The sequence below is a fragment of the Mobula hypostoma genome, chromosome 21, assembly GCF_963921235.1.
Source record: "Mobula hypostoma chromosome 21, sMobHyp1.1, whole genome shotgun sequence".
In the NCBI taxonomy this organism is placed as follows: Eukaryota; Metazoa; Chordata; class Chondrichthyes; order Myliobatiformes; family Myliobatidae; genus Mobula; species Mobula hypostoma.
The window spans coordinates 51,058,959-51,082,739 of record NC_086117.1 but is presented as its reverse complement, the minus strand read 5'-3'; the positions used below and the strand labels follow the sequence as shown (position 1 = coordinate 51,082,739).

At 48.7% G+C, this 23,781-nt stretch overlaps 1 protein-coding gene across 1 annotated transcript in view; it reads left to right on the top strand.

Annotated features, from left to right (window-relative positions):
* Positions 1–11,359: 11,359 nt before the first annotated feature.
* Positions 11,360–23,781, top strand: part of ap4m1 (adaptor related protein complex 4 subunit mu 1) — a 28,796-nt gene continuing 16,374 nt past the window's right edge. Inside the window, exons 1-8 of the mRNA XM_063073980.1 lie at positions 11,360–11,457; positions 13,444–13,529; positions 15,655–15,761; positions 16,198–16,294; positions 19,369–19,479; positions 20,059–20,136; positions 20,607–20,669; positions 21,018–21,084. Of these exons, the coding sequence (XP_062930050.1) occupies positions 11,400–11,457; positions 13,444–13,529; positions 15,655–15,761; positions 16,198–16,294; positions 19,369–19,479; positions 20,059–20,136; positions 20,607–20,669; positions 21,018–21,084 (667 nt within the window). The 5' untranslated portion in view covers positions 11,360–11,399. The remainder of the gene's footprint in view (positions 11,458–13,443; positions 13,530–15,654; positions 15,762–16,197; positions 16,295–19,368; positions 19,480–20,058; positions 20,137–20,606; positions 20,670–21,017; positions 21,085–23,781) is intronic.

Sequence of the window (23,781 nt, the reverse complement as noted above, 5' to 3'; positions counted from 1 at the left end):
CCGTGACCCCGATGGCACTGCCCGACCCCAGGGTGACTCCACGGTGACCACTGACCCCGGGAGCACCCACCCCCGGACATGGGGTTCCATAGTCATCGTGACCCCAATGGCACTGCCCGACCCCAGGGTGACTCCACGGTATAACCCAGTGACCACTGACCCCGGGAGCACCCACCCCCGGACGTGGGGTTCCATAGTCACCGTGACCCCGATGGCACTGCCCGACCCCAGGGTGACTCCACGGTATAACCCAGTGACCACTGACCCCGGGAGTACCCACCCCCGGACGTGGGGTTCCATAGTCACCGTGACCCCAATGGCACTGCCCGACCCCAGGGTGACTCCACGGTATAACCCAGTGACCACTGACCCCGGGAGCACCCACCCCCGGACATGGGGTTCCATAGTCACCGTGACCCCGATGGCACTGCCCGACCCCAGGGTGACTCCACGGTGACCACTGACCCCGGGAGCACCCACCCCCGGACATGGGGTTCCATAGTCATCGTGACCCCAATGGCACTGCCCGACCCCAGGGTGACTCCACGGTATAACCCAGTGACCACTGACCCCGGGAGCACCCACCCCCGGACGTGGGGTTCCATAGTCACCGTGACCCCGATGGCACTGCCCGACCCCAGGGTGACTCCACAGTATAACCCAGTGACCACTGACCCCAGGAGCACCCACCCCCGGACGTGGGGTTCCATAGTCACCGTGACCCCAATGGCACTGCCCGACCCCAGGGTGACTCCACGGTATAACCCAGTGACCACTGACCCCGGGAGCACCCACCCCCGGACGTGGGGTTCCATAGTCACAGTGACCCCAATGGCACTGCCCAACCCCAGGGTGACTCCACGGTATAACCCAGTGACCACTGACCCCGGGAGCACCCACCCCCGGACGTGGGGTTCCATAGTCACCGTGACCCCAATGGCACTGCCCGACCCCAGGGTGACTCACCCTGACTCCACGGTATAACCCAGTGACCACTAACCCTGGGAGCACCCACCCCCGGACGTGGGGTTCCATAGTCACCGTGACCCCAATGGCACTGCCCGACCCCAGGGTGACTCCACGGTATAACCCAGTGACCACTGACCCTGGGAGCACCCACCCCCGGACGTGGTGTTCCATAGTCACCGTGACCCCAATGGCACTGCCCGACCCCAGGGTGACTCCACGGTATAACCCAGTGACCACTGACCCCGGGAGCACCCACCCCCGGACATGGGGTTCCATAGTCACCGTGACCCCGATGGCACTGCCCGACCCCAGGGTGACTCACTCTGACTCCACGGTATAACCCAGTGACCACTGACCCCGGGAGCACCCACCCCCGGACGTGGGGTTCCATAGTCGCCGTGACCCCAGTAGCACTGGCTATAAAAACTCCCCCGAACTCCTGTCAGAACGGTGTGACAGTTTTTGTGTTCTGTGGACCAGAATGTTCAATGTGGTTCGGCACTCTGCGGTCTTAAATAAATTGACAACCCCCGCAGAGATGAGAGAAAACCTGCAGATACTAGAAAGCCAAGCAACACACACACAGAATGCTGGAGGCCAGGCAGTGTCCATGGAAATGAGTAAGCAGTCGACGTTTCGGGCCGAGGACACTGGAGTCCTGATGAAGGTTCTCGGCCTGAAAAACCGACTGTTGATAACCCGGCGCACCTGTGCTTTGGTGGCAGCAGCCTGTAGGTTTTAAGGAACGAATCACGGAACTGGGGAACCCAACAGGCCTGGCAGTATCTATGGAAGCAAAAGTTGAGACCCTACATGGGGATTTTAGGTTTGCTGAACTATTGGTTCTTACTTTATTTGAACAACTTTATTGTTTAAATGTTATGTAATAGACTATCACAATTTCCAGTAGATTTGTTAAATTTAAAGGGAGTGCTGGAGAAAAAAAATGAATTTAAAATGAATACAGGAACTGGATGTTGGTGAGCAAAGTGGAGTGCAGCGGAAGTCATAAGGTCTTAGAAAAGTACAACATAGAAACATGCCCCTCAGCTTATCTGTGCTTATTTGTGCTGAACCATTTAAACTGCCTAGTCCCATACAGCTGCACCTAGAACATAGCTCTCTATCCCCTTGCCATCCATGTACCTATCTAAACTTCTCATAAACATTGAAATCAATCTGCATGCACCACTCATGACCCCCTAATGATAAAGTTTCCCGTCATGTTCCCCTTAAACTTTTCACCTCTCACCCTTAACCCATGACTTGTAATTGTATTCCCACCTAAACAGTGGAAAAAGCCTGCTTGCATTTAACCTATCTATACCCCTAATAATGTTGTATACCTCTATTGAATCTCCCATCAATCTTCTGCGTTCCAAGGAATAAAGTCCTAACCTATTCTGTCTTTCCTTATAACAGGACCTCCACTTCCAGCAACATGCTTGTACATTTTCTCTGTGCTCTTTCAACCTCACTTCCAACCTGATGGTATGAACTTCGACTTCTCGAACCTCCAGTTATGCCCCCCTTCACCATTCCCCATTCCTATTTCGCTCTCTCACTTTCAGACATCCCACCCTGCAAAAACTCATTTCAGGGAGGTAGCACCATCAATTTGCAGGAGACTCCCGGAACTTCCGGGAGAGGTGGGATGTCTGCAATAGAGTAGCTCCTTAGCAGCTAGCCAGCTAGTTTAAATAATGTTAGCTATGCTAATGAACAAATGACACCTGTTAAACTCACCTCAACATGTCTTTTACAGTCTTAACCCACCATGGGCAATAGAAAAGTCACTGTTACAAACTGTGCAGCGAGCAACACTGTCATTATTTTTGACCCCTATTGGGCAGGAGTACACTTTAGTGTAGTCTGGGGTGACGTACGTCTTATATTTTCTTTGGAACACTGCTACTCTGACTTTTTTGGAACTCTCTTGCTCTTGCTCTCGCTCTCTCTCTCTCTCTCTCTCTATCACGCACTCTCTCGCTCGTGGTCACTCTCACTTGCGCTCGCTCTTGCTCTCTCTCGTGCTTGCTGTCTCGCTCTCTCGCGCGCTCTATCTCTCGTGGTCGCTCTCACTCTCTCGCGCTTGCTTTCTTGCTCTTGCGCTCGCTCTTTCGCTCTCTTTCATGCATTCTCTCACGCTCGCTCTCAAAAAATCAATTTCCGGGACATTGTATATAATTTGCGGGCATCAGGGAGCCACTATTAATTTGCGGGAGACTCCCGGAACTTCCGGGAGAGGTGGGTTGTCTGCTCTTTTATCTCCTTACCTGCCCACCACCCCCCTCTGGTACTCCTCCCCTTTCCTTCTCTTCCATGGCCTTCTGTCCTCTCCTATCAGATTTCCCCTTCTCCAGCCCTTTATTTCTTTCACCAGTCAACTTCACAACTTTTTACTTCACCCTCTCCCAGTCTCACTTATCACCTTGTACTTCCTTCTCCCCTCCCCTCACTTTCTTAGTCTGACTTCTCATCTTTTTTTTCCAGTCCTGATGAAGGGTCTCAGCCTGAAATGTTGACTGTTTACTCATTTCCATAGATGCTGCCTAGCCTGCTGAGATCCTCCAGCATTTTGTGTGTATTGAGAGGTAATAACTATTCCTCAACGTTGTGGTGTAGGGCCTGAGGCTCCTGTACCTTCTTCCTGATGGCAGCAGCAAGAAAAGAGCATGAGCTGGGTGGTGGGAATCCTTGATGACAGATGCAGCTTTTCCGTGACTACCCTTCATGTAGATGTGCTCAGTGGTGGGGAGGACTTACACTGGGCTGTATCCACTACTTTTTGAGGATTTTCTGTTCAAGGGCATTGGTGTTTCCATACCAGGCTATGATGCAACCAGTCAATATACTCTCCACTACTCATCCATAGAAAGTTTGTCAAAATTTTAGATGTCATCCTGAATTTTCACAAACTTCTAAGGAGTTAGGGGTGCTACCATGCCTTATTCCTAATTGCACCTGAGCGCTACGCTCAGGACAAATCTTCTGAAATGATAACACTGAGGAATTTCAAGCTGCTGACCCTCTCCACATCTGATAAGGATTAGCTCATGCACCACTGGTTTCTTCTTCTGGAAATCAATGATCAGCTCCTTGGTCTTGCTGACATTGAGTGAGAGGTTTTTGCTGTGGCACCACTCAACCAGATCTTCAATCTCCCTCCTATATGCTGAATTATCATCACTTTTGTTTCGGCTGATGACAGTGGTGTCGTCAGCAAACATAAATATGGCATCGGAGTGAGTTGTGAAGTGTAAAGTGAGTAGAGCAGGGGGCTAAGCACCTGTGCTGATCTGATGGAGATCATGGAAGAGATGTTCTTGCCAATCCAAACTGACTGGGGTCTGCAAGTGAGAAAATTGAGGATCCAATTCCACAGGAAGGTATTGGGGCCAAGATCTTGAAGCTTATTGATTAGTTTTGAAGGGATAATGGTATTGAATGCCAAGCTGTAGTTGATAAAGAGCATCTTATATATGTATCTTTGCTGTCCAGACGTTTCAGGGTTGAGTGAATGAAATGGCATCTGCTATGATGGACCTGTTGTGCCCATTGGCATTTTAGATTATGAGAACACTCAGTCCTCGTTTATTGTCATTTAGAAATGTATGCATGCATTAAGAAATGATACAATGTTTCTCCAGAGTGATATCACAGAAAACAGGACAGACCAAAGACTAACACTGACAGGACCACATAATTATAACATATAGTTACAGCAGTGCAAAGCAATACCATAATTTGCTAAAGAACAGACCATGGGCATGGTAAAAAAAGTCTCAAAGTCTCAAAGTCCCGAGTCGATCGACTCCCGAGTCCCCGATAGCAGGCGGTAAAGGGAGAAACTCCCTGCCATAAACCTCCAGGCACCGACAACTGTCGATGCATTGGAAGCACCTGACCACAGCCGACACTGAGTCCATCCGTCCGAGAACTTCAAGCCTCCGACCAGCCCCTCCGATACAGCCTCCCGAGCACCTTCAACCTCATCCCAGCTGCCGAAACAAGCAAAGCTGAGGATTCGGGGCCTTCTCCTCCGGAGATTCCGGTTATCACACAGTAGCAGCGGCAGCGAAGTGGGCATTTCAGAAGTTTCTCCAGATGTTCCTCTGTACTCTCACATCCGTCTCCATCAAATCAGAATTGTGCCCAGTCCCCTACTTGACAAATAACAGACATCACCACCAAAGTGGCCGCGCACGCTGCATCGCGCCACCATCTTCTCCTCCTCCTCTGAGATCCAAGTCTCTCAGACTGGAGTTGATACGTCTCATCAGCAACCTCTCAAAGCAATTCATCACAGTGGACATAAGCGCTACTGGATGATGGTCATTGGGGCATGTTACCATGTTCTTCTTAGGCCCCAGTATAATTGAAGCCTGCTTGAAGCAGTTGGGTACCTCAGACGACCGAAGTGAGTCTTTAAAGATATCGGTGAGCACTCCAGCCAGCTGATCAGCACAGGTCTTCAGTACTCGGCCAGATACCCCATCTGGGCTGGATGCTTTCTGTAGGTTCATCTTCCTGAAGGATGCTCTCACATCAGCCTCAGAGACAGAAGTCACAGAGTCTTTGGGGGCTGTCAGAGTTCGTGAAGGTTCCTCTATGTTTTGACTGTCAGTGAGCACTGAAGGCATTGAGCTCACCTGGGAGTGAAGCCTTGTTGTCACCTCTGTTGCTTTGTTTCCCTTTGTAAGAGTAATAGCATTGTAGGCCTGCTACCGCTGTCAACTGTCCTTCAGTGATTCAAAGTCGGTCCAGAATTGCCACTTTCACATGAGATGGCTTTCCAGAGATTGTACCTGGGTTGTCAGACCTGAATACCACAGATCTGGACCTCAGCAGATAGTGGATCCCATAGTTCATCCAGGGCTTCTGGTTGAGGAAGACTGAATGATGTTGTACAGACACACTCTTCTATGTCTGTTTTTATAAAGTTTGTGACAACTTCAATGTACTCATTAAGATCCTCCTATGAGTCCTTGAACATCCCCAGTCCACCAATTCGAAGCAATCCCATAGCCACTCATCTGCCTCCTACAACCACCTCTTTGTTGTCCTAATCTCTGGAGCCTTGCTCTTTAGCCTCTATGCAGGTAAGTGATCAAATTTCCTGAGATGTGGTCTGAGCATGTTGTAGGTATTCCTTTTCATAGTTTAGCAGTGTGTCTAGTGTGTCGGGATCCCTGGTGCTGCAGGTTATATGCTGGTGATAGAACATAGAACATTGAATAGTACAGCACAGTACAGGCCCTTCGGCCCACAATGTTGTGCCGACCCTAAACCCTGCCTCCCATATAAGCCCCCACCTTAGATTCCTCCATACATCTGTCTAGCAGTCTCTTAAACTTCACTAGTGTATCTGCCTCCATCACTGACTCAGGCAGTGCATTCCACGCACCAACCACTCTCTGAGTAAAAAACCTTCTTCTAATATCCCCCTTGAACTTCCCACCCCTTACCTTACAGCCATGTCCTCTTGTATTGAGCAGTGGTGCCCTGGGGAAGAGGCGCTGGCTATCCACTTTATCTATTCCTCTTATTATCTTGTACACCTCTATCATGTCCCCTCTCATCCTCCTTCTCTCCAAAGAGTAAAGCCCTAGCTTTACCCTTTAACAAGAGGTCCACAACTGTGATTCAAAATGCATTGGAGTGGGTTGTTTCTTGTTTGGTGACCACATCATTCTATATCTCAAGTGTCTGCTTAATGTCAACTTTTGATGGTTATGTTTGGCTGGGCCGGGGGGGGTGGGGAGCTATCATCCCCTATATAAGGCAGTAGCCAAAACGAGAGTTACAATTATGTAAAGAGCATCCAGGATCATGGAGGAGAACTCTCTCAATAAGTAGAATGGTCAGTACTTAATCATTAGATGTTCCAGGTTGGGGGAACAAGAGTATGATAAAACCATCTCATTCGAGCCTCACTAAGCGTTTATCATGAAACACGCACTCCCGCCTTCTGCTTCACTGAATCGGCAGCTTGGTGTATCCTGTGTATCGAGAAACCTTCACTCATACCAATACATCTGTCATGTCTGGAGTGAGCCATGTCTCCATGAAACACAGAACTCAATTCCCCATTTCCCTCCAATACAGCAATCTTGACCTTAAAGATTTTCAATCTTGTTCTGCAACTCGGTATTTGCTAACAAGATGCTGGGCAGAGGGAGTTTCATTCCTCTGAGTCTCAGTTAGGCTGGGGTCCTCCCCTCTTTCCTTTCTTCCAGCCATGGCAATGGTTCTCTGTCCACTTCAAGATGCTGTCCCTGCATGCATGACAGTTAAGCCCAGAGTTCTTCAGGAGACTGAGAAATTGCTGGTTCAAAGTATGTTGCTTCTAGGGAAATTACAGGCTGCAGATTGCAGTGAGAGTAATTCAAAAGAGGTAAATTAGTAAGTTTTGTAAGTAGCCTGCAACACATCACCATGATTTGCCCGGTGCCATCTTGCATACAAGATTAAGTACATCCAGGTAGCATAAAAGGAAATACAAAACAAAATGCTGAATATAATGTTACAGTTACAAACAAGTGCAGTGCAGGCAGACAACAAGGTGCAAGGGCCATGGCATGGTAGACTGGTGGACCAAGGGTTCATGGTTCGTATATTAAAGGTCCATTGGGAACTCTGATTACAGCAGGATAGAAGCTGTTCTTGCGCCTGGGTGGTTTATGCTCTCAAGTTTTTGTATCTTCTCCCCCATGGGAGTGGGGAGAACAGCCAGATCAGAGGGGCCCTTGATTATTTTTCTGCTTTCCTGAGGCAGTAGGGAGTGTATGGACACAGCAGAGTACTTGTCAAGCCACTTGGCCCACAGTGGCGTGCCAATATCCTGCTAATTTGATTGTCAGTGAGAAGGAGATATTATCATGAATTTACACAGATCGTGATCTTCCGGTAAGGAAGATGAGCATCCAATTGCAGAGGGAGGTACAGAGGCCCAGGTTCTGTAGCTGATCGATCAGGACTGTGGGAATGACCAAACATGGAAATGGGGAAGAAATGTGATCGAAGTGATTTTGACCATGGAATGACTGTTGGTGCCAGATGGGGTGGTTAGAGTACCTCAGAAACTGCTGGTCTCCTGGGATTTTAAGCACCCAACAGTCTCTACAGTTTAGCGAGAACATTGTGGAAAACAAAATACATCCAGAGAGGGGCAGTTCTGTGGGTGAAAATGCCGTGTTAGGGGTAGAGATTGGAGGAGAGTGGCCAGACTGTCGATGGTATCTCAAATAACCGCATGTTAGAAAAGTGAAGTCCAGAAGAACATCCCTGGACGTACAGCGCATCAAACCTTGAAGTGGATGGGCTACAGCAGCAGAAGACAATGCACATGCAGAAACACCTCCTGTACAAAATAAAGTGGCCACTGAGTTTATACTTCCTCTTACTCTTAGAGTCAACATCCCTATCCTTCTGATGAAGGGTCTCGACTCAAACCAAAAGCAGTTTATGTTTCTCCATAGATGGTAAAAGTTCAAAGTAAACTTATTTTCTAAGTACATATATGTCTCCATATGCTACTCTGAGATTCATTTTCTTGCAGACACTCGCAAGAAACAATAGAACCAATGAAAAACTACACACAAGCACTGACAGAAAACCAGTGTGCAAAAGAACACAAACTGCAAATACAGATAATGCTAATAAACAATAATAATAAATAGATAAATAATAAAATAATATTGAAACATGAGATGCAGAGTCCTTGAAAGTGAGTCCATAGGTTGTGGAATCACTTCTTCATTGAAAGTTCTCCATGCTGGTTCAGGAGCCTAATGGTTGCAGGGTGATAACTATTGTTGTGGGACCTTAGGCTCCTGAACCTCGTTCCCGATGGCAGCAGCAAGAAGAGATCATGGCCTGGACGGTGGGGTCCTTGAAGACAGATGCTGCTTTCTTGCGGCAGTGTTCAGTGTAGATGTGCTCAGTGGTGGGGAGGGGTTTTGCTGTGATGGACTAGAATGTATCCACTACTCTTTGGAGGCTTTTCTGTTTACGGGCACTTGTGTTTCCATACCAGGTCATTTTTTATTTTATTTTATTTAGTGATACAGCATGGAGTAGGCTATTTCAGCCTTTCGAGCCCCAGAAACCCTGACAAACCCAATTAACCCAACCTAATCACAGGACAATTTGTAATGACCAATCAACCTATCAGGTACATCCTTGGACTGTGGGAGGAAAGTGGAGGAGTCAGAGGAAACCCACGCATTCCATGGGGAGGATGTGTAGAACCTCCTTACAGAACGGGGCCAAAATTGAACTCTGAAGCACCCTGATAGCATCGTGCTATTTGAGGATCATGAGGATGATTCTGGGAATGAAGGGGTTGACATTGAGGAGTGTTTGGCAGCTTTGGGTCTCTGCTCATTGGAATTTAGAAGAATGCAGGGCGATCTCAATGAAACCCACTGAAAAACAAAAACAACAGGAATTCTGCAGATGCTGGAAATTCAAGCAACACACATCAAAGTTGCTGGTGAACGCAGCAGGCCAAGCAGCATCTGTAGGAAGAGGTGCAGTCGACGTTTCAGGCCGAGACCCTTCGTCAGGACTAACTGAAGGAAGAGTGAGTAAGGGATTTGAAAGTTGGAGGGGGAGGGGGAGATCCAAAATGATAGGAGAAGACAGGAGGGGGAGGGATAGAGCCAAGAGCTGGACAGGTGATAGGCAAAAGGGGATACGAGAGGATCATGGGACAGGAGGTCCGGGAAGAAAGACGGGGGGGGGGGCACCCAGAGGATGGGCAAGAGGTATATTCAGAGGGACAGAGGGAGAAAAAAGAGAGTGAGAGAAAGAATGTGTGCATAAAAATAAGTAACAGATGGGGTACGAGGGGGAGGTGGGGCCTTAGTGGAAGTTAGAGAAGTCGATGTTCATACCATCAGGTTGGAGGCTACCCAGACGGAATATAAGGTGTTGTTCCTCCAACCTGAGTGTGGCTTCATCTTTACAGTAGAGGAGGCCATGGATAGACATGTCAGAATGGGAATGGGATGTGGAATTATGTGGCTTCATCTTTACAGAAACCCACTGAATGTTGAAAGGACTAGATAGGGTGGAGAGGATGTTTCCTATGGTGGGGGTATCCAGAACTAGAAGGCACAACCTCAAAATTGAGAGGTGGCCCTTTTAGAACAGAGGTAAGGACGAATTTTTTTTTAGTGAGAGAATAGCAAATCTGTGGAATGCTCTGCCACAGACTGCGGTTATCGAAACTCTCTGCTTTTGTTGTTCAACTGCCATAAATCTTGGGCTGAACCATCACTAACTCTGGGGAACCAGCTCTAACCAATGGATAACCAGCAAAATCATAGGGATAACCAGAGCTATCCGTGAGATATCCAGCATTAACCCTGGGGTAACCTGCAGTAATCATTTGTAACTGGCACTAACCCAGGGTAAATCAGAACAAGCCCTAACATTACCAGCTCTCCCAGTTAACCAACACTAACCCTGAGTTAACCAGCGCTAACCCTGAGTTAATTAGAGCTAACCCTTAGTTAATCAGAGCTAACCCTGAGTTAACCAGCGCTGACCCTGAGTTAATCAGAGCTAACCCTGAGTTAACCAGCGCTGACCCTGAGTTAATCAGAGCTAACCCTGAGTTAACCAGCGCTGACCCTGAGTTAACCAGAGCTAACCCTGAGTTAACGAGCGCTAACCCTGAGTTAATCAGAGCTAACCCTGAGTTAATTAGAGCTAACCCTGAGTTAACCAGAGCTAACCCTGAGTTAACGAGCGCTAACCCTGAGTTAATCAGAGCTAACCCTGAGTTAATTAGGGCTAACCCTGAGTTAACGAGCGCTGACCCTGAGTTAATCAGAGCTAACCCTGAGTTAACCAGCGCTGACCCTGAGTTAACCAGAGCTAACCCTGAGTTAACGAGCGCTAACCCTGAGTTAATCAGAGCTAACCCTGAGTTAATTAGAGCTAACCCTGAGTTAACCAGAGCTAACCCTGAGTTAACGAGCGCTAACCCTGAGTTAATCAGAGCTAACCCTGAGTTAATTAGGGCTAACCCTGAGTTAACGAGCGCTAACCCTGAGTTAATTAGAGCTAACCCTGAGTTAACCAGAGCTAACCCTGAGTTAACGAGCGCTAACCCTGAGTTAATCAGAGCTAACCCTGAGTTAATTAGGGCTAACCCTGAGTTAACGAGCGCTAACCCTGAGTTAACCAGAGCTAACCCTGAGTTAATTAGAGCTAACCCTGAGTTAACCAGAGCTAACCCTGAGTTAACGAGCGCTAACCCTCCGTCACAACCACTGTGGGCAGAGCGGGTGAGAAGGCGGGGAAGTCGTATCAGGACCGCAGCCGATTGGCTCCTTGGTTCCCGTCGCTCTGGTGACGCACGCCGACGGACGTCGCTTCCAAAGCGTCACGACGCGGCCTGGCGGTGGGCGGGGGCGATGATTTCTCAGGTGTTTATTCTGTCGTCCCGCGGCGACCACCTCATCTACAAAGACCGTATCCCGGGGCTGTGGATGAGGGGAACCGGGACAGAGATGTGTTTGCAGTGGGCCCGGAGACGCAGGTGTATAAACAACAGCAATGGGTTAGGCCAGTTCCTGGTGCCGACAGGGAGGGAACACCTCGGGCTCTGCGGAGCGAGGGTGGTGAGAGGATCGGGGTTTGTATCGCGCTCCCGTGCGGAGCTGGCGGTCTGTGCATCCTCCATCCTCCTTGCTGCACCCACTCTTGTGTATGCCCTGTGGTTGCCAGCAAGAGTGACTGTGAGTGTGTGAGAGAGAGTGACTGTGTGTGTGAGAGAATGAGAGTGTGTGAGAATGAGAGTGACTGTGTGTGTGAGAATGAGTGTGTATGAGAGAGTGAGAAAGAGTGACTGTGAGAATGAGAGTGACTGTGTGAGAATGAGAGTGACTGTGAGAGTGAGAATGAGAGTGACTGTGTGTGTGAGAGAGAGAGTGTGTGTGTGTGAGAGAGTGAGAATGAGAGTGACTGTGTGAGACAGAATGAGAGTGACTGTGAGACAGAATGAGAGTGACTGTGTGTGAGACAGAATGAGAGTGACTGTGTGTGAAAGAGTGAGAATGAGAGTGACTGTGTGTGAAAGAGTGAGAATGAGAGTGACTGTGTGTGAGAGAGAGTGAGAATGAGTGACGGTGAGAGAGTGAGAATGAGAGTGACTGAGAGAGAATGAGTGACTGTGTGAGAGAGTGAGAATGAGAGTGACTATGTGTGAGACAGAATGAGAGTGACTGTGTGTGTGAGAGTGAGAGTGACTGTGAGAGAGTGAGAATGAGAGTGACTGTGTGAGAGTGAGAATGAGAGTGACTGTGAGAGAGAGTGAGAATGAGAGTGACTGTGAGAATGAGTGTGTGAGAGTGAGAATGAGAGTGACTGTGTGAGAGAGTGAGAATGAGAGTGACTGTGTGAGAGAGTGAGAATGAGAGTGACTGTGTATGAGAGTGACTGTGTGTGAGAGTGAGAATGAGAGTGACTGTGTGTGAGAGTGAGAATGAGAGTGACTGTGTGTGTGAGAGAGAGTGACTGTGTGAGAGAATGAGAGTGACTGTGTGTGAAAATGAGTGTGTGAGTGAGAATGAGAGTGTGTGAGAGAGTGAGAATGAGAGTGTGTGTGAGAGAGTGAGAATGAGAGTGACTGAGAGAATGAGAGTGACTGAGAATGAGAGTGTGTGAGAGAGTGAGAATGAGAGTGACTGTGTGAGAGAGAGAATGAGAGTGACTGTGAGAGAGAGTGAGAGTGAGAATGAGAGTGACTGTGAGAGAGAATGAGTGACTGTGAGAGAGTGAGAATGAGAGTGACTGTGTGAGAGACAGAATGAGAGTGACTGTGTGAGAGTGAGAATGAGAGTGACTGTCTGAGACAGAATGAGAGTGACTGTGTGAGAGTGAGAATGAGTGACAGTGAGAATGAGTGACAGAGAGAGAGAGTGAGAATGAGAGTGACTGTGTGTGAGACAATGAGAGTGACTGTGAGAGTGAGAATGAGTGACAGTGAGAATGAGTGACAGAGAGTGAGAATGAGAGTGACTGTGTGAGAGAGAGAGAGAGTGAGAATGAGAGTGACTGTGTGAGAGAGCAAGAGTGACCATGTGTATGTGACTGTCTGCGTTTGAGTGAGAGTGACTGTGTGTGTGAGTGAGCTCGAGAGTTCTGTGTGAGAGCTTGACAGTGTGGAAAAGAGAGTGACTGTGAGCGAGCTCGAGAATGTGTGTGCACTTGAGTGCGTGTGCAAAAGAGTGACTGTGAGCAAGTCTGAGAGTGATGTGTGTTCACTTGAGTGTGACTGCGTGCATGTGAGCGAGCTCGAGAGGTGTGTGTGCACTCAAGTGACTGTGAGCGAGAGTGATGCTGTGTGTGTACGACACTCTGTGTGTGCATTTAGTGCTAACTGAACGTAGATGGAGGCACAAGTTCTCCACAGGGGGTCCACTCTGACAATGACTTTTTCTTGACTGAGCCGTTCAGTTCGTGGTGAGGATCAGAAGGACGTCATCGATGTTTTCTACCAGAAGGTGACATGTTTACCCAGAGACCAGGCCCCTGTTGTCATGGTGAGTGATCTATATAATTCCTCAGAAGCTGAACGTTTCTGGTTTCATCCTGTGTTGGGAGACATGATCCGAGCCTCTCCTACACGATCACTCCCCACTCCCACTGACCCACTGGTCATCACGTGGCGGTTAGCTTATCCATTCTAAGATGTGGGAATACTTGCAGTGCGTAATCAAACGTTTGGTTCTGGTGACAACCTCAGGTACAGGTAGATGGGACCAGGCAGAAAAACAGGTCAGCACAGACTGGAGGGGCAGAAGGACCTGTTTCTGCACTGGAGTGTTTTGTGACTCTGTAACTTAAGGGGTTAGAAGATTCCCTGTCTGCACCCAACTGCAATCAGGCTGATCAAGTGGTGGGTAGTATTCGTGTTACCTGCTACTCGACCATGATCTGCTCCACGGATTCTGGCTGTACTTCTTGTTGCCTCAGAAAGCAGCAGCCACCACCCACCCCAGACATTGTCTCTTCTCCCCCCTCCCATCAAGCCGAAGATACAAAGCATGAAAGCACATAACACCAGTCTCAAGAACAGTTTCCATCTCACCGTTATCAGACTCTTGAATGGACCTTGTATGATAAAACTGCACTTTTGACCTCATGATCTACCTCGTTATGATCTTGCACTTTACCCGCACTGTACTTTCTCTACATTGTTATCGTTTTACCTTGTTCTGTTATGCATTATGTAAGGATTTGATCTGTGTGAACGGTACGCAAGACAAGCTTTTCAGTTATCCTGGCACATGTGATGATAAACTAATAACAATACTGTCGACCTTCCCTGGGGAGGTCACCGTTGACCAGAGACCAGCACCAAAGGGCAGCAGTTCCTGCTGAGTCTTGTTGGCTGTAGGGTGGGGTTTGTACATCTGTGGTTGCACTGGTGTTCGCTGGATGCCTGGGTTCTCTCCCACGCTCCAACGACCTGCTGCTGCATAATATCCCTTAAATACATATTAAAATGTGAACTATAGACGAAAAATGTCAAGAGGAGTTGAGTGACATGTGGGAGACTGTATGGAAGGGCTACAGTGAAATAAAGGAGTGGGAAAAGACTGATGGGATCACTCTACTGTGGATGGTGGTGGAGTTGTCAGATCGAATATGATGTATTAAATATTGATTACCTTTAGAAAAATGTAAGTGGACTGACACGTGCATAGTCTGGCCTCACTTATACAAAGTCACAGCGTATCAATTAAATTGAATATGAATTATAGTCCAGGATCATCTGGCTCTCTAATTGCCTGGTGTAATGAGGCCACAGCTTTACTCAAGGATCTGGTCCCAGAAGACCTGAATATTCACACCATCTACACACACAGTGCACTGTTGTGACAGTTTGCACTTAGTTATAAAATTCACTCCATTAGCTCACCACCAACTTCAGCAGTACCTCCCGAATCTGTAGCTGCGCCATCTCAAAGGACAAGGTTGGTAGGCACAGGAACAGTGTTTGTTGTCCAGCTGTACACCATTTCTTGGTCCTGATGCATGGTCACAACTAAAAATGTCAACAGTTCCTCCTCCCTCCACAGGTGCCACTCAACCCTGACAATCCAGCAAATTGTTCATTGCATCATTTGCTTTGTTACTAATCAGGTAAGGAGCCTACTGTATAATGAAAATATCCTCAGGTTACAGCAGTACAGAACAGGGCTCCCCTTGCCTTCAATGTCAAAATGAAGCTTATTATCATAAGTCCATGTTTGCACAGGTGCAATGAAAAACTTGGAAAAGTTCATTGTAGTACTGTGATCAAAGTGCTCTTAGTGTTTCTATGCTGAGGTAGTGATTAGGGTCAGTGCAGATCAGTTCAAGAACCCAGTGGTTGAAGGGAGATAGCTGTTCTTGAACCTGGTGGTGGCTTCTTTACTTGTGAGAAGATGGTGGATATTGCCCTGAGGCAGCACTTCCTGTTGATACCACCAGTGGTGGGGAGAGATGTTGCCTGTGATCTAGTGGGCAGAGTCCACTCCAGCTTTTATATTCCTATTTGAGTTGTTGTACCAGACTGTGATGTGATAAATTTTGGTCTTGCCAGGAACCACAGCATGAGAATCATCTGCTTAGATGATGCTTTGCACTGATTGTTGACTGTGCTAATCATTCTTTAATCAGCATCACCAAGGCCTACAGTACATTCACCTCCGACAGAACACGCTCTACTTCGTGGCCACCACTCGCTCTAGCCCTTCTCCGTTCACCATCATCCAGTTCCTCAGCAGGTAACTTGCTGCTCTGTTGTAGTGGGATGTGGGGATATGTTACTTGGGGCTGTGTGTACTTCCCGTAGCAGTGCATTTGAAGCCTTGACTCACTCCCAGCTGCTGGGTCACCGGGGACACCTCTGCCAACCCAGCACAAAGGTCTCAGGTCCATCAAGTGTATTTTGACCCTGACTGGTGTGATTGGGTGATCCCGGCTTCGCTCTCACTGCAGGACAGAGAGTGAACAAAAGCAGAATTCAGCCATTTGGCCCATCAAGTCTGCATGTGAACATGGCTAATTTATTGTCCCTCTCGACCCCAATGGGGGAGCTCAGGAAACCCTCACAGTCTCAGGAGGATGGCCTGATCGAGTGTGTATGGTCTGGTCAGTATGGGGGGGGGGGGTTACTGTCACTGTGCTGTGCTGGCGGCTGACCCTGGCTCGTGTCATTAGGTTCGTTGGTCTCATCAAGGATCACTGCGGGACTCTGAGTGAGAAAACGCTGCGGTTAAACTTCGCCCTGGTCTATGAGATGCTGGATGAAATGTTGGTGAGTGCTCAGGAGGCTGTTACTGAGGGAGAGAGTCACACCCCCACCCAAGCTCTCACCTGCTGGCTCCAACTTGCCTCGACTCAAATTCACTGTCAGCCCAGCCCCGACCCTGGCCTTGGCCCAGCTCCCCACCCTTGACCTCCCCCTTCCCCAGCCTCAACCGGACCCCTCCCCAACCCCTGGCCCTAGCTGGGTCCAACTCCACCTCCCACTCCCCTGGCTTTGACCCAGCCTCTTGACTCCTTACCCCAACCCGCACCCTGATCTCTGGTTCTTGAACAGCTTGACTGTTCCCCAATTCCAGCCCCATGCCGGTCAGCCTGGCAATCCCACCATCTGTCTCCCTTGACACGGTCTTTCTCGTCCTCCTGTGGGAAGTGAGCAGAGCTGTGGGATTAACAGAGGGTTACCGGGAGAGCACTGGGACTGAGGGACGATGATAGTGATGTAGCTCATTACTCCGAACTGGTGGAGGAAGAGCTGATACCACCTTTACCAGATCCATGGCTCTGCATTTCAAGTTCATGTTCAGGTATTCTGTGAGAGTAGCCAAAGCCTCTAACTCTGGCACCTCTTCTATGAGAGCACAGTGTAGCAATCAGAAAGTTTGTCCGAATCTCGCTGCTAATTTTTCGACCCAAATTTTTAAGTTTATGACTCCTGACTTTTTGATCCCTCTCTTTAATTCTGTTAACCAGGGCCTTTTCAAGTCCTGTCTTTGCCCTCCTCATTGCTTTCTCAAAGATCTCTCCTATATATTCTGTGAGCAGGATTATCCCTCAATAATGATGATCGGTTAGCCACAGAGAGGATCTGAATTTACTGATAAGTACCTTTATTGTCTCAACTAACCAGCACGTAAATTTACAAATGAACTGTGTGCACACCTGCCAGGTTTCCCTGACCCTGCATGAACAGCCATAGAAAAGGTGATACCCAGGAAAAAGAACCATGTGTTCCTTGTGGTGCCAATCTAATTTCCACGTGTCTGATGTGGGGTCATCTGCGTCCGCGATGGCTGGTCTCCTGAGTTGTCGCTGTCTGTGCTCCCAAAGTCTTTCCATCTTATTCCTTCCCTAATTAGATCAATCGATGAAGCTTGAATATCATTGGCTCAGGTCACCTGACTGACCTGTGTCAAATTCCCAATGGATATAGCCAGGGCTACAAGCAGCATTTCAAACCAGTCTAACCAGGTCACCCAAACACAGGGCCCAGCTGACCAGATCATGGGCTGTTCCTTCTGCAAACCTGCCATTTTCTATAATAAGCAGCTTCTTATCTGAGAAAGGTCTCGGGTTTAGCAGATCCTAAGCAGAAAGTCCTTCTGTCCACGTTCAACTGCTCTAATTATCCCGAAACAAGAGTCAATTCACCAAACGGTTCACAAAATAGCAGCTGCAAAGATAGCCTCACAAAATGGCCACTTCCGTTTCTGCCATCACACGGCAAGAACAAAGACTTTGTTTACACCATCCTTGCCTCATTCTTGTTCACGGATTTATAGATTATAGTTCTGTCTGGCCAACAAATTTCAAAGTACTCACTCCATAACAATTTCCTGTAAGTTGAGAAGTACTGACCTGTGACCCCCGCCTGGCTTCATATGTGTTGTCTCAGTGGTTTCTGAGGAACTCCATTCTTTCCCTGGGTACTTTCTTGCTTTTCAGATACATAAAATTCCATATAAAACGAAAGACCAGGCCCTGAGCCCTGCAGAATCTCGCTGGTAACAACCTTCCGGTCACAATAAAACGACGGTCATCTGTCACAGAGCTGATTTCAGATCCGGTTTTATGCTGTTGTTTGCTGTGGGCAAGCTGACTTCATTGGAAGTGTTGCTAAATGAATGGCACTTTTGTCACCTTCACACAATGTTCAGTCAGGTTAGTCAGGCACTACCTTCCTTTATATCGATGCAGTCTTCCCTGAAATAATTTGCATCTTTCTCTCCATCTATTCCCGTAATTCTCTGGACACCAGAGTGAATCAACTGGCCTGTCTCTTTACTTTACCTCTACTTGTCACTTCAAACATTGGCTGCCCTCACTGCTCTGAGTAGGGCTGATGAGAAAACTGTCAGGGCCTCCACAAGTCATTTCTTTCGTTAGCCTGTCAGTATTTCAATCAGGCCTGGCAAATGAACCACTTCCAAATATTTTACACCCCTCAATACTTCCTTTTTACTGTGTCCCTCCATCCAACATTTCATAGAGCCCTCAAGTAAGAACAACGTGACCTCTCATAGAATGTCAGCTTCACTAATAAACCTGACCAATGTGCCCACACCCACAGATACCTCCTCTAAGTTATCCTAAAGACCCATTTGCAATTACTTTATGGCTGTGTGGAGGGAGCAGGGCAGTGGGGTTAGCTTGGAGAATGATGCAGGGCCATGGGGAGAGATTTGGGCAGTGGGATTAGTTTGTAGACTGATGCAGGGCTGTGGGAAGAGAGTGGGGCCGTGGGATTAGTTTGGGGACTGACAGGGCCGTGGGGAGAGAGTCGGGCCGTGGGATTAGTTTGTAGACTGATGCAGGGCTGTGGGGAGAGAGTAGGGCAGTGGGATTAGTTTGGGGACTGACAGGGCTGTGGGATTAGTTTGGGGACTGACAGGGCCGTGGGATTAGTTTGTAGACTGATGCAGGACTGTGGGGAGAGAGTGGGGCAGTGGGATTAGTTTGGGGACTGACAGGGCCGTGGGGAGAGAGTGAGGCAGTGGGATTAGCTTGGGGACTGACAGGGCCGTGGGGAGAGAGTGAGGCAGTGGGATTAGTTTGGGGACTGACAGGGCCGTGGGGAGAGAGTGGGGCAGTGGGATTAGTTTGGGGACTGACTCGGCTGTGGGGAGAGAACGGGGCAGTACAGACTGCAGACTAGCAGAGTAGATAACTGCATATAGAACAAAAATTGGTGCCTGATTTAGGAAAATAATGAAAGTTGATGATGTGTGAGGTGGTTGAAGTGGAGGACGTGCTGTGCCCAGTGGGAAGTTGCTGAAGTGCAGGTTGGTGGGTGGGTGTGTTGACTGGGTAACTCTGAGACTGTATTGAGCCCGTTTTGCTGCACAGGATTATGGATACATTCAAAGCACCTCCACTGACATCTTGAAGAACTTTATCCAGACCCAGCCGGTGATAGCCAAACCCTTCAGTCTCTTTGAACTCAGTAACATTGGACTGGTGAGTATCTGCTCCCTTTTATCCTCTACCTTCTCCATCTTCTCTTTCCTTTTCAAACTAGCTTTTGGAGGGAGTCTGAGGAAGCACTTGGAGTGATGTGTGAAGAGGATTTGAGTGGGAGGCTGTTGGTGTTGGTGATGGTACTGTGGGCAGTGGGAATGGAACTGTATTGAGAAACGCTGGGGATGTGGGAGTGGTACTGTCTCTCTGCATGAATGAACGTGACTGACTCTGTGCATACGTGTGAGTGAGCGAGAACGGATGGCGCTGCGTGTGCATGCGAGCTATGTTTAAAGCAGAGATTGATTAGTAAGGGTATCAAGAGTTATGTTCAAAGGCTGGGGTTGAGAGGAAAATAAATCAATATGCTAAAATGGCAGAGTAAATTCGATGAGCTGAATGACCTTGTGGGTAGTGGTTCTGCAGGTACAGTGTGTTGGGAGGGGGAGATGGGCTTGGTCACGTCGGTGGGGTGTTGGTTGATAGGGGGAGGGGGCTTTGGGCTGGAGCAGTGCGTGAGGGTCACTTGGGACACTGAGCCGTGAAGTTTGCTGTTTGCTGACCCTCGTTGCCTTGCAGTTCGGAGCAGATACTCAGCAGAGTAAAGTGGCGCCCAGCAATGCAGCGAGCCGACCTGTGCTGGCCATGAGTGAGCAGGTGAGTGGGGAGCGGGGTTTCCTGAATTCAGGGGATGACGTTGTTGGACATGGGGCCACCTCACTGGGACACCTGAATCCTTCCCCCCTCCCCCAGCCGCTTGCAGTTACTGGGGTACAGATTCTGCCCCCTGCCAGTTACTGGACTGCTGCTTGTTGCTGGCTGCCTTCTCCTCTGAGCACACACTGTCACTATGATCCAGGTTTCGCACGCAGGGGTTGTTGGAGGGAACTGGGTCACGCTGCATTGGATATTGATCCCATCTGTGTCCCTAGGGCAGATGGTTGTTGGCGGAGGAGCCAGTGGCTGGGACTGGGCTTTGGAGTCCAGGATGCAGGAATGTTGAGCACTGACTGGGCTGGGGCAGGTATTCTCTCTGTACTCCTTTCTCCCCCCCAACCCACTGCCTCGGAGCAGTTGTGACCTGCTGCTGAACATCAGCGTGGTGAACTCTTTTGTTTCTGTCTCAGGGGTCGAAAACGGAAATCTTTGTTGACGTCATCGAGCGTCTGACGGTGGTGATTGGAGCCAATGTAAGTCTGTGCTGCAGTGCTGGGGGGGGGGCTCCCAGCAAGGTGCCGATGGTCCGACCAGGTGTCTGTCTCTCTGCCTCCGAGCTCCCTCCTTCATCCCCTCTCCTCCTCCATCCATTCCCCCTCCCTGAGAATATCTCTTCACCTAGAGTTCTGAATTGTTACTGTGGTCTGCCCTGTTGGGGTGCAGTTACAATAGGTTCAGTAGGCTTTTTTTTAAGGGAGTTAGTGTCATTTGGATAATGTGGGACAGTGTGATGGAGTGACAGATCAGTCCTGCTGTGGTGGGTGCTGGAGCAGGAACGAACGGCCTGTCCTCTGGGTATTTCTTCTCTCCCTGTTTTGCAGGGGAGTCTCCTAAAAGCACACGTCCAGGGAGAGGTGCGCCTGAAGTGCTTCCTGCCCAGCAGTACAGGTGAGTGCCGCATTGGAGATACCGTAATTGGGTGCTGAGGAGCGGGTTGATGCTGTTCACCCGCACACGCCATATTAACCATAGTCAACCCTGTCCTGTGCCTATTCACTTGGCTCTTCCTGGCCTCCAGCGCCCGTTCCGGCTGCTCTACGCTGATCTCCCGCCTGCTCACATGGCTGTCCCACACCTGTGATGCCAGCTCTCCATCCTGGTCCATCTCTCCTTCACCCCACCACTCAGCTACAGCCACATTTTGCCCGTTCACCGCATTCTCCGTTCTGTTACCCTTCATTGCTCAGTGCTTCTACTGGGGTCTAATGTTTGTTGTCACTATTGACATAGAAAATAGAGTGGTACAGCACAGGAACGGGATAAACAGCCAGTGATATTGTTCAAACTAATTAAACTAACAACAGCTGATCCTTTCTGCTTGCACATGTTCCTTATCCCTACATTCTCTGATCATTCATATCTCTATTTGAAAGGGATTCGCACATTCCAGGCACCCGAAACAAAAACTTGGCCTGCACAGCTCCTTTGAACTTTTCCCCCATTCACCTTTAAATGCATGCCCTCCTGAATGAGACATTTTGGCCCTCCCCCGCAGAATCTTTTAAACTTCCAGGTCTCCCCTCAGCCTGTACCCCAAAGGAACAATCTAAGTTCATCCGATCCCTCTAATCCAGGTAAATCCTTGTACATCTCTTTTGCACCCTCCCCAAAGCCTGCACGTCCTTCCTGTAATGAGGCAATCAAATGAATACAATATTCCATATACAGTGTCACCCGGAAAGCTGCAACATTACTAACTGACACTTGAACTCAAAGACTCGACTACTAAAGCCAGGCATGCCCTGTCAACCTGTGGAACGCGTTTGGCTGGTTAAACTCCACTCCCCACCACTGAGTACATGTATATGGAACACTGTCGCAAGAAAGCAGACATCCCACCCTGCAAAAACTCATTTCAGGGAGGTAGCACCATCAATTTGCGGGAGACTCCCGGAACTTCCAGGAGAGGTGGGATGTCTGCAATAGAGTAGCTCCTCAGCAGCTGGCCAGCTAGTTTAAATAACGTTAGCTATGCTAATGAACGAATGACACCTGTTAAACTCACCTCAACATGTTACAGTCTTAACCCACCATGGGCAATAGAAAAGTCACTGTTACAAACAGTGCAGCGAGCAACACTGTCATTATTTTGACCCTATTAGGCAGGGGTACACTTTAGGGTAGTCTCAGGTGAAGTAGGTTTTATATATTTTTTTGGAACCCTCTGCCATGGCGCGCTCTCGCTCTCTCACTTGCGCTCTGTCTCTCGCTCGTGCACTCTGGCTTGCTTTCTTGCGCTCTCTCTCTCGTGGCCGCTCTTGCGCGTGCGCGCTCTCTTGTCACTCTTGCGCTCGCTCGCTCTCTCTCTCTCTCTCTCTCTCTCTCTCTCTCGCTTGCTTTCTTTCTCTCTCAAAAAAAATCAATTTCCGTGATATTGCATATAATTTGCGGGCATCAGGGTGCCACTGTTAATATGCGGGAGACTCCCGGAACTTCCGGGAGAGGTGGGATGTCTGAGAAAGCAGCATCCACCATTAATCCTGGCCGTGCTCTTCGCACTGCTACCATTGGGTAGGAGGTCCCACACTACCAGTTATTACCCTACAACCATCAGATGGCGATGACTGCAATCACCACTACTCTGAGCTTGATTTTATGACCTACACTCACTTTCTAGGATTCTCAATAAATTTTTTTTATTTGCTGTTTGTCTTTTACGCATTGGTTATTTGTCAGTCCTTGTTTGTACGTATTCAGATTTTTTGTAGATTCTTTCATATTCTTTATTTTTCCTGAAACTATCTCAATAAAACGAATCTCAAGGTAGTATATGGTAGCATATACTCTGGCAATAAATTTACTTTGAACTCTGATCTATGACTTCTCTGCTTGTTTCTGCAACTGATCTATGTCCTGCCGTATCCTTTGGCAATCTGCAACACTATCCACAATGCCATCACTCTTTGTGTCACCTGCAAGCTCTCTAAACCACCCATCCACATTTTCATCGGGGTCATTTGTATGTATCGTGGACAGCAGAGGTCCCAGTACAGATCCCTGTGGAGCACCAGTGGTCAGGGCCCTCCAGCCACAGTGTTGAAAATCTGCTGACATTGGAAATCCAGCTGACACACACAAGGTGCTGGTGGAACGCCGCAGGTCAGGCAGCATCTATGGACAAGAGTCAACAGTTGACGTTTTGGGCTAGGGCTGCAAAGAAAGATGAGAAGTTAGAGCAAAAAGGTGTGGGGAGGGGAGGAAGAAGTACAAAGTAGTAGGTGATAGGGGAAACTGGCATGGGCAGGTAAGGAAATGAGGTGAGAGGGGGAAATGGTGAAGGGTGGGGGGAGGCATTACCAGGTGTTTGAGCAAACGATGTTCATGCCTTCAGTTTGGAGGCTACCCAGACGGAATATAAGCTGTTGCTCCTCCAATCGCCACTGTAAAGGAGGGCATGGACTGGCATGTCAGAATGGGAATAGGAAGTAGAATTGATGTGGGTGTCCACCGGGAGATCCTGCTTTTTCTGGTGAGGCAGTCTCCCAATCTACGTGGGTCTCACCAATATACAGGAGGTCACACCGGAAGTACGAGGTAGAGTAGATGACCCCTAACAGACTCACAGGTGAAGTGTCACCTCACCTG